General features: G+C 39.1%; 1 protein-coding gene across 1 annotated transcript; it reads right to left on the minus strand.

Moving 5' to 3' along the window:
• Nucleotides 1-1,877: 1,877 nt before the first annotated feature.
• LOC120736131 lies at nucleotides 1,878-6,378 on the minus strand. Its single transcript, XM_040036118.1, has 3 exons — nucleotides 5,886-6,378; nucleotides 3,825-4,456; nucleotides 1,878-3,026 (listed from the first exon to the last, which is right to left on the minus strand). Exons 1-3 carry the CDS (start codon nucleotides 5,909-5,911, stop codon nucleotides 2,665-2,667), a joined length of 1,020 nt encoding a protein of 339 aa, XP_039892052.1. The 5' UTR covers nucleotides 5,912-6,378; the 3' UTR covers nucleotides 1,878-2,664.
• Nucleotides 6,379-11,878: the final 5,500 nt, after the last annotated feature.

The following is an 11,878-nucleotide window of genomic DNA, read 5'->3' on the forward strand; positions in this document are numbered from 1 at the left end:
TGGGCACAAGGAAATACTTTTCTTTCTTATTCTCATTTAAAATGTCTAGCTTTTAAAAAATAATTATCTGAATCTTACAACAAACGATTGATAAATTGATACATATATACCATCAAGTCAGTGTACATGACTGTCACAACAGCGTTTGTTTTCATTCAAAAGCTTTAAGATTTTTCCTATAATGGTGGGCCGGTCTCTAGTCAAAATGCCCGGGCCAATTTTTTGTCCCAGTCCAGCCCTGTATGCAGCTCATCTGCAGTCTGGTGTTACCTACATCTTCCTATTCAGAAGGCAGAATTTCAGAGTTCTGAGTACAATCGAAAGCACTACGATTGCGGTTTTTGTGTTGGATGTAAAAGGCGCACATGACGCTGTGACGTAGGCTAGAATCATGGCAGTAGTCAATGACGGTCCAGGCGTGGGATTTGTCTCGTGGAAATATGCACATTATCTTTTCCTTTCTATTGGTAGGTGGCACAGTGCACTTGTGGCAAGTAAGCAAGCTAGAAGACTGGCAAAGTTATGGAAGCAACACATTAACAAGAGAATTCTGAGTAAAACCAAAGTTACTTTCCCTAGTAACTAGTTACTTTGAAAGTAACGAGTAACTTGAAGTAACTGAGTTACTTTTGATAGAAGTAACTAGTAATGTAACTAAGTTACTAATTTAAAGTAACTTACCCAACACTGATGGTCTCAAACACGAAGAGTGAAATGTTACAATTAACTCCCTAGTCTGGGTTAGTTGTAACATATCCAGGGGTAAAATGTAACACAATGAAATAAGGGTACTGACAAAACATTAACATGTAATCTTTGTTTATTCAACACATGAATGCACTTACATCCATTTATGTAGCTGTGTGTGTGTGTGACAGAATGCAGAAATCTAACTTTTGAACATATTCCAACCCCCCAAAAAAGACAAATTATGGAATTTTCTGCAACTGAATATTTCATTAATTTTGGTTGGTCTTCCTTGAGTTTGGCCTCATTGGATCAGTGGGCATTATAACCTACAACTCTTGCACCAATTTTGAACATAACAATGAAGCTGAAAAAATGTAGTTGTTCACCAGCATCGCAATTCCATTACTTTTTATCATGGCTTACCTTGGTGTGGTTTGCAAAGTGCTTCAGAAAGATGAGGAAATCTGTTTCTTGCACCCATCCTGATTTATTTCCACTACCAGTACTTCCTACTGGTCCATCTCTGACACAGTGGTCTGCATAATGTATGTGTGGGAACACAAACAGTGAAGTAATTGTGTTGCTAATGGCATTAACCGCATATACAAATGCGACCAGTGAACCTCTCTCTGCTGATGTCGTTGCCCCAACTTGTTTAATATAAGTTAAAGTAATAGTGTGGTAAGTTGTAACATCTGCATTATTGTTACAACTAACCCAGACTGTTGCTGTTACAACTGACCCAGACTCCTATAGCCATGAACTAGCTAACATTACAGCCAACGGCTAAAACATTAGCACTAAAGACCTACACAGAATATATCCCCATAGACATACAAATAACATAATTTAAGTTTGATGAGTTTAACTGCAAAGCAGATAATGCTATTAGAAATTGAAATAAAGTAGAAAAACTTACTTTTTGGCATACAAATTACTTTTTTTCATGTTAAATTGTCTGTGTTTGACGAAATGTGCTGATTTTTCACATGTGATAGCAGAACTGAATTGGGCATGCACAGGATGAGTCACATCATTTGAAACTTAGCCCTGATTGGAGAAATTGGAAGTGTTACAACTGACCCACGTTACAACTATCCCCGGTCTCCCCTACCAACAGTTTATCAACTAAAGCTTTTGAATTGTTTAAAGTGCAAAATAATCCATAACATAAGCACACAGGTAAATAACATCAGTTAGTTTTTTTTAAATAACTTAAAATACAACTTTACTTAACAGCAAGCAACAAAAATTGAAACAATGAATATGCAAAAGAGTGTTACGGCCCTGGGCCTTGGAGGAAGTGAGACTGCCCTTTTGCTTATGCAAATCTAAGTGTGCTAGGACTCGTGGGTGACTGGCTGCTGGGAGTCCTGTGCCAGCCTTCTTTTATGCAGATCAAAGTGTGCCAGACTGCGTGGACGATTGGCTGCCTGGAGATCCAATGACACTCCAAGACCAACTGACTGGCTGATTGTCTGCACCTGGGAGTATAAAAACGCTGAAGATTCACACTGAGGGGAACTGCTGCGCTGACGTGAACATGCAGTGTCCTCCTCGTCTGCCTAGCATTTGAACTCCGTTTGTAAACTCTGATATACAGCTGACCTTAGTTTTGTTAGAGTCTTGTGTTTGCTGGCTCAGCTTAGTTAGCCCTTAGTTTTTATTCTTGCCTGTTCTTTTCTTTGTGTATTAATTATTTGCCCGGTGGTCTGTTGAACAGCCCCGTCGGTTTTTAGTTTAACGTTTGCAATAAAACCCCTTATTTACTCTGATTTTGTGAGTGGGCTTGTGTATGTTTCTCCCCACCTGTCGCCTAGCAGAGGGGGTCGTAACAAAGAGAGAAAAAATACTTCTCATTTTAATTAATAACAAAGCTAAAGGAAAAAAAAAATCAAAGTGCATTCTTTTTTAAATCATAAAACTTATTTTGTTTTTTAATATTTGGTGGTGGTGTATTTTTACCTCCCCCACTTAGATTGTTTTTTTACAGGAGGAAATGGGCAGCGAGTTCAAAAAGTGTTGCAGGGTGGAGAGGTAATCATCTGGGTGGCAGCGCAAGTGGGCCGCATGTATCGACTTCTTCCACTTTCTGCTGTGCACGTCCACTCCTCTCTGTCTCCAGACGTCAATCAGCTTTTCCATCACTGCAGTGTTGCACATTGCATCGTTTTCACTGAAGAAGAAGAGAGCGGGAGCGGTAACTGGGCTGTTGTGGAACACTTGGATGCTGGTCTCGTAGAAGTCTGCCGTGTGGGTTTTGAAAAGCCAGAAGTAAAGCATGGCAGTGTTTTTGACGAAGCTCTCAAAACGTGGCACCAGAGTTCTACCAATGCCTGAATAAAAAAAAAACACAAGAGAGTAAATAGTTTAGGGTTTTAAAGCTTTACATGTACACACTCTTATGTAGGCCGTGTATCAAAAATAACCTAGACCTATATAGCTAAGTCCTAAAATGGCCAGCTGTAGGGCAAAATCAAATATTATTACCTCCTTTTTAGTGCTTTTGTTGTGTTGATGATCCAATCCAGTACCTGACAAGTAATGTCATGGCTTACCCTGTAGTGAAACACACCAACAAGTCTGTGCTGCAGTTCTTCTGATTGCAATTCTAGCCTTTTTCTTTGTAACCTAACCTAACTCTAATTACCAGGTGCTTTGTGTCCATGTTGTCAGAAGTTTACATGCATCATGGGCATGAATTTGATGGAAATTTTGCACTTCTAACAGACTTTTGATTTCTTCAAAATGTTCTTTTTCCTCTTTGGAATCTTTAAGGACTTCAAAAAAACAAAAGAAAAGAATTGGGTGCACATGTTTGAATTTATTTTAATTTAAATAAATTAGGTTTTAGATGGTAGTACAGTAACTACACAGTGTGAATGCCAGTTTATTTTTTTTAGAAAACTAGACAGAACTAGCGGTTTAGTTAGAACCTGATAAAAATCCCAGATGTTAAATGGATAAACTGCTTGCAGACACAGCCCTAAAGCAGATTAAAACAAGCAGCTAGAGAGAACTCCTGACAAACTGGAGCAGTGGGTCGATCGGCTAATAAATTATGTAAAGATCTGACACACGTATCCAACACAAAAGTGAACTGCAACCCAATATACTAGATCACTCTCACTCACCTATCGCCATGTGGTCCAGTGTGCCGACCACCAAGCTGTCATAGATGTGTCCCATCATCCTCTGTGCCAGGCCTCCATGTTTTTTTGGTTCTTGGACAATGTGGGTGAGGATTTGAGTGAAAGTGTAGCCACCGATGGAAGAAGCATGAACCAGCATCACCCTCCCTGCGAAGGGAGGGTTCTCCAGAATTTTCAGAACCTCCAATCCATACTCGAGCCCCCATCGAGGCCACAGGAAGTGCATCACACTGCTCTGAACCAGGAGGACATCCATGCCACGGTCCAGATAAAGGTCCCGGTACTTAGCCATTCCCCCTGGTTGGGCTCCAAGCCAGGAGAAGAAAACCAGAAGTGGACGAGAAGTGGACGAAGAATATGATTGTTTTTGGTAGGAGACAGATGTGTTTGACGGTGAATCTGAGAGGAGTGTAGAGGAGGCTTCTGCAGATGGTGAAACAGGGAACGTGGGGCAAACAGCTGCAGAATCTTGAAATTTTTTGGCAAGACATTCTGTCTCGCAACCTGTACCAGTGAGTGGAGTGTAATAATAGGTTATGCCATTGCAGATCGTTTTGGCTATTAAATGTCGTCCGTTAACTTTATCCGACTTGGTTGCATCAGTCCTTATGAGGCTGAAAAAGAGGCCAGATTGAAACATGAATACTTTCCACAGTTCACCAGAGAAACAGCACAGAACAACAGACTATAACATTCACTTGGCTAAGGATTTGCAAACATATCCTCAGAGGACCCAGAGAACTTAAAGACTGATTATTGTCATTATCTGTTGTGACTGTCACCACAAACAGTAATTCATGGAGAATTCTTTGAGGTTAAATTAACTTTAATTCCCATCGTAGGACTGAAATTATGGACAAACAAAATGACTATAATAAAGTCATCAGTATGGTTTTAAATTTGGAAGGAAGTTTATTTATTGTGCCAGATGGCCATTTGTTTAACTTCAATGTAAAATCATTTTACCGTATTTAATGCCATCATTTCCATTTTAATGACATTATCTTACATAGCCTGTGAGTGCAGTGGTTCACATGATCAATTTTCCATGCATTAGACTCAACAGACTGTTTATTTACATGCGTTTTTAAAAGACTTAATTTATATTGGAAACGGGTTTACTGTGTTAAGTTTTATTTCTAGATGATGATGCTGAAGCCATGTAATCATCATTAGTGGACTACATGCAACTGAGATGCATAGCAGGCCAAGGTTTTTGCATGTCAGTGTGCACTTCCTATTTGAGTCTGGCCCATTTTATGTGTAAAATTATGTCGTTTTAAAGGAAATAATACAAGAAATCAAATAACAAATTGGAGGTTGTTCGCTACTATGGATGACGGAAAGGAAAAGTCAGCTGTAAACCATCTTCTCGCCTCACCTGAATCAGTGTAACTTTACCAGGTTGTTAATTTGACCTACACAGAAAACACCTGATTAAAGTGACACATTCACCCCTTCATTTCATCGATGGATCCATTTCCGTGATCACAAAAACTTCACGCATGGCATTTAGCTATATGTTTGGCTTTATTGTGTCACCTCCTTGTAATTGTACTTTTTTAACACCTTAGACTTTTATAAACCGTAGTTTAAGTCAATTTTGCACCATCTTTCTTGGCTCTTTACTGGTGGTGCTCTATAGCGACACGCTGGCAAAACGAATGCGTGACCTTGGTTGTTAATATTTTTACTGCGTTCTTGACGCACACATAGAGCTCCACGCCGATCCACTGATTACCGTATTGTTTGAACATGTGATTAACAGACTTAAGGAAAAATGATCCACACATAGCTTTACAGCTTGCTTTATATCTCTGCTGCTTTTACCAACGCATGCACTGAGTGAAGTGAATCCTGGGGGATAATTTCAGAGCATTACTGGGTCACGCGAGGACACGTCACATCTTTTGTCTACCTTTGTTTCAGTGGATATTCGTGCAAAGAGCAGTAAGCAGGGCATGCACAAGTAATGCCAAAACAACATGATGTATCTGTCTACATATATATAGATAGACACATATGTATATATTTATATTTTACCCTGTGGAGAACAGCAGGTTTCCCATTCTGAGAGACTTAGGTGTGTCCGTCTCCTCCTGGTATTCTGAAAAAAATTACTTCTGAGAGTCGTTTAGATCTGCTAAGGCGTTATAACGTAGCAACGGATAACCCCGGATGTTTGACTGACAGTCAAAAGTCCGCCTCTCTTCCACCGGCTCTTGCCGCCCCTTTAACTCCCGCAGTCCTCCGTGAGCGGTTTCTTGTCCGCGTGCTGCAGTACGTCTGCTCGGTCCCATCAAACGAGCGGAAACAAAGCGCATAAAAGATCGCCTAACGGATAAGACACAATGTGAAAGCAACAACTATAAGTGATGAATAATATAAGACGAGGCGTTCAATAAAAATTCTTGTTTGACCCTTTAACATCGGAACACGAAGGTATTTATAGCGTCAAGGGCTCAGTGCACCTGGATCCCGTGGCGATAACGCATGCCCTGGTCACACTGACCAGACAGGTTTCATGCGGCTAAATAGGGAAGCACAGAAATCCACAAGGTTATTTGTTCTGACATACCAACCAGTTAACTCCAAAACGTCTGAGGGGCCACGAGATGGAGCCAGAGAGCCACATAGATTTCAGAGAAACAGCTTTGTGCTGATGCAGTGGGTGGCACTGACACGGCAAAAAGGTTGTATTATAGTATATTAAATATTCCCGGTAGCTCCATGTTGTGCACAGTTAGTTGTAAGTGTGTGTCATGATGTTAGTTTCCTGTTAGGGATTTTTCATGTTTAATTTTGCAATTCTTAGTCCGTTTACACGCTTGCCAGTTTTGCTTCCTGTATTTGTTGTTTTTTCCACCTTTTCTGATCGTTTGTCCTCAATACCTGTCACCTGAGTTTAGTCTCCCTCACCTGTTCCCTATCAGCTGATTGCTCACTTGGGAATAAATGTACTCCCAGTTTTAATTTGTTTACTGTGGAAAGTCCCCTCCCGTGTGTTAATTTGTGTGTGAGTGTGACCTCTGGACTATGTCAGGGACTTTAGCTTTTGCCTGCTCATCATTTTGATTGTTTGCTACATTATATGATTCCCCATGTATAACCTTTGCCTGCTTTTTGTTTTTGTTTTTTTAATTATAATTATTTCGACGTTAAACTTTAACTCTGTTCTCTGTGTGCCCTGCATTTCCATCCTCTTCCTCCATGTTTCTCAGAATAACCTGCTATATATGTTTATTATGTGTTGTCGTCTTTGCCTTTCTTTACGACAAATTGTTCTTACAGCAAAATCTAATTGTGTAGAGCTATTTTAGACAGTGGGGAATTCCAGAATCTAGAAAGCTATGTCAGCAACATGTTGATGTAATTCATCCTTTAAGAAGCTTCCAGATTAAAATTGTTACATCCTGCACAATAAGACAGTATTAAATATGTTTTATCTACACAAAATATAACAGATATACCAAACTCAGGCATAAATGCCTGAATTCAAAATTATGTAGAGTTCAAGAATCTGAGTCTATGTTCTTAACTTTAAGTTTACATTTGAGATCGTCTCAATGGGGATTCCAGAGAAAGTGAGCCATGGCTGTCCTCTGACAGTGCTTTATATGTAGGTAATTTTAAAATGTCACATTTATGATCAAATATTTCCATTCTGTTAGGCAGCAGAGTGAGTTTTAGGTAATTTCCTACAGTTATTGCCCCATTAACACACACATACACACACACACACACACACACACACCGCTACAACACCTTTAAATTTTCCAGGATATCTGCTTATGTTTGAAACCCTGGTTTGGGTGTGTTTACTTGTGGATTACTCTAATATTCCGATCATTATTGTCCCTTTGAGCTAAGTGGCTATGAATGGCATGTAACAAACAATGTGAGAAAATGCTGCCTTAACATAACTGTAACCAGTCAGAGCAGGGTGGTAAATATAGTCCATGTAAATAGAAAACAAATTCATTCATCCTCAACGACTGGAATAACTTCCAGAATGGCAGAAACACCAGAAATCTATTCAATATCAAAAATATAAACACACTCAACTAAATACTTGAGTTTCTCATCTGATGGCAAAATAATAATATAATATTTAAGATTTTTGTTCACTTTTACAGACTGCTCTCTTGTTTTTGGCAAACAAGTAAGCAAACAGTTGTCTGCTTATACAGAAGGCAAACATGGAGCAACATTAGTTTCATTTTGCTAAATATATGCCTGTGATCAGAAGCTAGTCCCTAATTTTCCCAATAGACTCTTTATTCCTGCAGCACGTGGTTTCATTAGAGTTTGTTTGTTGAAACGAAAGCTGCCTGCTGTGACTGGAGTTGAAACCAAAACAGTGAAGCTGTAGGCCCCAAAGGTCAATGAGCTGAAATATATATTTAAATTCCAGTATATAAGAAAGAAATTACCTTCAGGAGTCGTCAGGAACAACAAATTGGACTTATAATTCTCTACTCAATTAACTGCACTGACTTCAAATGACTCGCACTCAATAGTTAATATAAAAATATTGATTAATGCAGTTTTAATTTCTGCTCTGTTTGTGAAAACTTGTGTGCAACAGAAAAAGGCTGCATTGCTTTTCCTGCCTCAGCACGATCACTTTCAGGCTCAGTCAGGCAGAAAAATGTTTGAGTCCCACAAAAACATAACCCTCACCCCCCAGGCCATGTGTCTGTGGTATTCTCATCACTAGCTGGCCTCCATCTACCCTACACCTCTCATTCCCATCTAATGACATCCTCTTAGGACCCCCCCCCATTCCTGCTCATTTTCTATATGTTCCCCCTCCCCAAAACTCTCCCTACACATAAAAAGAAGTTTGCAAGGACCACCCCCTATTGCAGCCATACAGATTCCTGGCCTTCCCTTTCTGAATTGTTTCACCATGGGCTCTATTGTCCGAGCAAAGACAGAAAGTTGGGAGGAAGAAAGAGAGTGAAGAGAGGGGAAAATGTGCCCTCTCTATTCTTTGGGTTGGAGGCGTCCACCCACATCAGGGTGTGGAAATTCCGTTGCAGCTTCCTGCTTTCTCTCCAAGCCCTTTCCTTTTAGTCCCCTCACTCAGTCATCGCTGTCATGGGTTGTTTTTGGCTTTGTGGAACGTCCAGATTTTAACGCAAAGCGTTATCTGAGGATAACCCAGGAGCACTTTTACTCGTAGTAGGTATGAACACGTGGCAACATCATTCAAAGCTAAACAATCACAATAGAAAAACAACGCAGAGTTAAGCAAACTGAATACTTATAGGGAAACCTGTATTTTTCACACACGCACACACACACGCGTGCTGCAGGGTAATGAGTCAATGAGTAATAAGGGTGAAACAAACATTAAAGTTATGGTCAACAGAACCAATGAGCTGAAAGATGCTAAAATTTTCTATAGGCCTGAGGGGACTGGTGTAATGATCATATTTGTTGCTACTTTTATGGTGCAAGTTGTGTTACTTAATCCATGATTAATTATGCCAAGAAAGCCGTGTTAAACAATATGAACCTTTATTTCCCATTCCTTAATTTCCATCAGTCTCACTCTCCCACCCAGGCCTTTCCAGCTTTCAAGATTCTTGAAGACTGTGATTTGCATTCACGCCATGCCCAAAGGATGTTATGGTTACTGTTACGATGTAAGACACCTGTCCTTATTAACCAATTACATACCAAGAACCAAGGACATTTGATGGGATCAGTCTTCCTCACTGGTATGGAAACCATGTTAAATCTCCAACCATACAGTCACTGATTACAGATACCCAGCAAACACTGAGTACAGCAAAAAAAAATTATCCATTTAAAGGTTTTTGCTTGTGTGTGTGTTTTCTTTTTTAAATCTGTAGACTATACTGTTAATTTATCTGCTGAAAAACTATAAAGTCAAAACATTAACAGGAAATCTTCCAAATACTTGATACTACCTAATACCTAGTGTGAGGCAGTTGCTAATGATAGTGAGTTACATGAAGCTAAACTTGACCCCTATCAGCAGCCATTACCTTTGAAAAGTAATCTCTCACTTTCCCCTCCTGTCCTGTCTTTCAGCCATTGTACATTTGCCTAGCAGGCATACTGTGAGACAAGCTGCAACGAAACAGTTTGTGTTTGCTTATACTTTATATTACTTCACCATTTTAAAAAAATACTCTGTTTATCTTCAGACAGGTTGTTAAGTGTTTGCTAACACTTGCTTTGTTGCAGTGCCTTCAAGTGTCCATAAAATCAGTTGTCATTAAATGTAAATTGAATTCTGGAATGGGTGCAACTGCATATGAATTCTAAAAGATTAAAAGTTGTGAACAGATGGCGCATGGAGCTATCTGGCTCCAGGAGGAAAAGTAGTCTGGTTGATAATGACACTAAAATGGGAGAATTAAAAGTTCTGGAAACAGCCTGAATACAGACTGTATATAAAGAAGTACAAAACACTATGATAACAGCGACTACTGTTTTCAAGTATACAGTAAGCATCTTTGGTTGCTTCCATCTTGCACTTTTGAAACCAGATGGTGCATGAAAGAGTAGACCTGATTAGCTAATGCTAACACAAGCTAGATAGCTTAGCTAGCTGTCGCGTTAGTAGGGATTCAAGTTTTGGCTGGTAAAAATGAAACATACCCTGCTTAATGGGAAAACTGTAACCATGCAGAGAGCAAGCAAGGCTGAATCTGACTGACAAATCAGTAACACATAGCCTGCATTATTATCTATTTTACTTGTTACAAACTAACCATAGAACCAAGTCCGCCAGAGCTTATATTATATTTTTACATGTTGTTGTGCCATTTTTGGGAGCATTTCAAGTTGATATACATCAATACAACCATTATAGTCCAAATTCTAATAATATGTATGCATTAAGTGCATAATAATTACATAAATTGCAAAAAAGTGCAATAAACTACAAAACAATTGAAAATAGTTTTTGTTTTTTTAAACATATATTTCTAGTTAGAGGAATTTAAGAGGCTTAACCCTCAAAACTGTAAATACAAAAAAGTTGCACAAAATAGTTTCCCACCACAGGAAATTTATTTTAAGTGTCTTCATAGTTTTATTTTTGAAATACACCAATTTTTATATACTGCAGGAAAAACGAAAGTAAATATTATAATGCAAATTTGCAAAGAAAACAGCATATGCATCAAAATAAACTATTTCTAGCAGTGCAATATGAGTCCTAAGCATCCCAGAAACGACACAGAAAGTCATAAAGTCAAACATAACTTTTAAAAACTCAAAAGGCCATCAGGGCTCAAAAGGCCCTGATGGTAAAAAACTACATTTCCACAAAATGACGTCACTTCCGGTTTCGGGCAGGTCATGGCGGACATGCGATAGTTTGCGCTGATGGACGTAGAAAGTGTTACAAACAGCTGATCAGATCGGTAAAGCTGTTTCTGGAATATTATTTTTTTTGTTGCTGCAAGTGCATTTTATGCAGTTTTTGCAAAGCTATATGTGGAAGGAAACCGTGACCTAGGACAAGCTGATGGCATAAGATGTAAGTATAACTCCTCCGGTTTCATATGCAAAACAAATTATTGCACTAGCTTACGTGGTTGCAGTGCTACCGGGATTTAAAAATAGTAACGCAAAATGGAGCGTGCCTGCTGCCACCGGCCTTAATAAAAAGAAAGAAAATAATGATTTTAGCAATATATGCAATGAGCACTTGGGGTATTTTCAAACTTCTATCCAATCAACCTGATTACACTGGTTTCACCTCCAATCCTTCGACTACATTAGTCTTTTGCAGACATCTATGTGATTGAGGTATCACACTGGCACAAATTGATTGCTAACTAGTCTGTCCCAACCAATTTGTTTACAATAAATACGTTTTTCATTTGCTTCACTTTAAGCGAGCTTTAAATTGTTGATGTTCTTCTGATTGTCCCAAATGCTTTGCCAAGGGCATACATTATAACTCTGTGAGCGCTCCAGTAAAAGTGAAGATAACACATTATTTATCCCACAGGCTTGTAGCAAAGAGTGTTGATTTGTCCGCCAAG

This window comes from Simochromis diagramma, unplaced genomic scaffold (genome assembly GCF_900408965.1).
Source record: "Simochromis diagramma unplaced genomic scaffold, fSimDia1.1 OVJJ01000816.1, whole genome shotgun sequence".
NCBI classification, from domain to species: Eukaryota; Metazoa; Chordata; class Actinopteri; order Cichliformes; family Cichlidae; genus Simochromis; species Simochromis diagramma.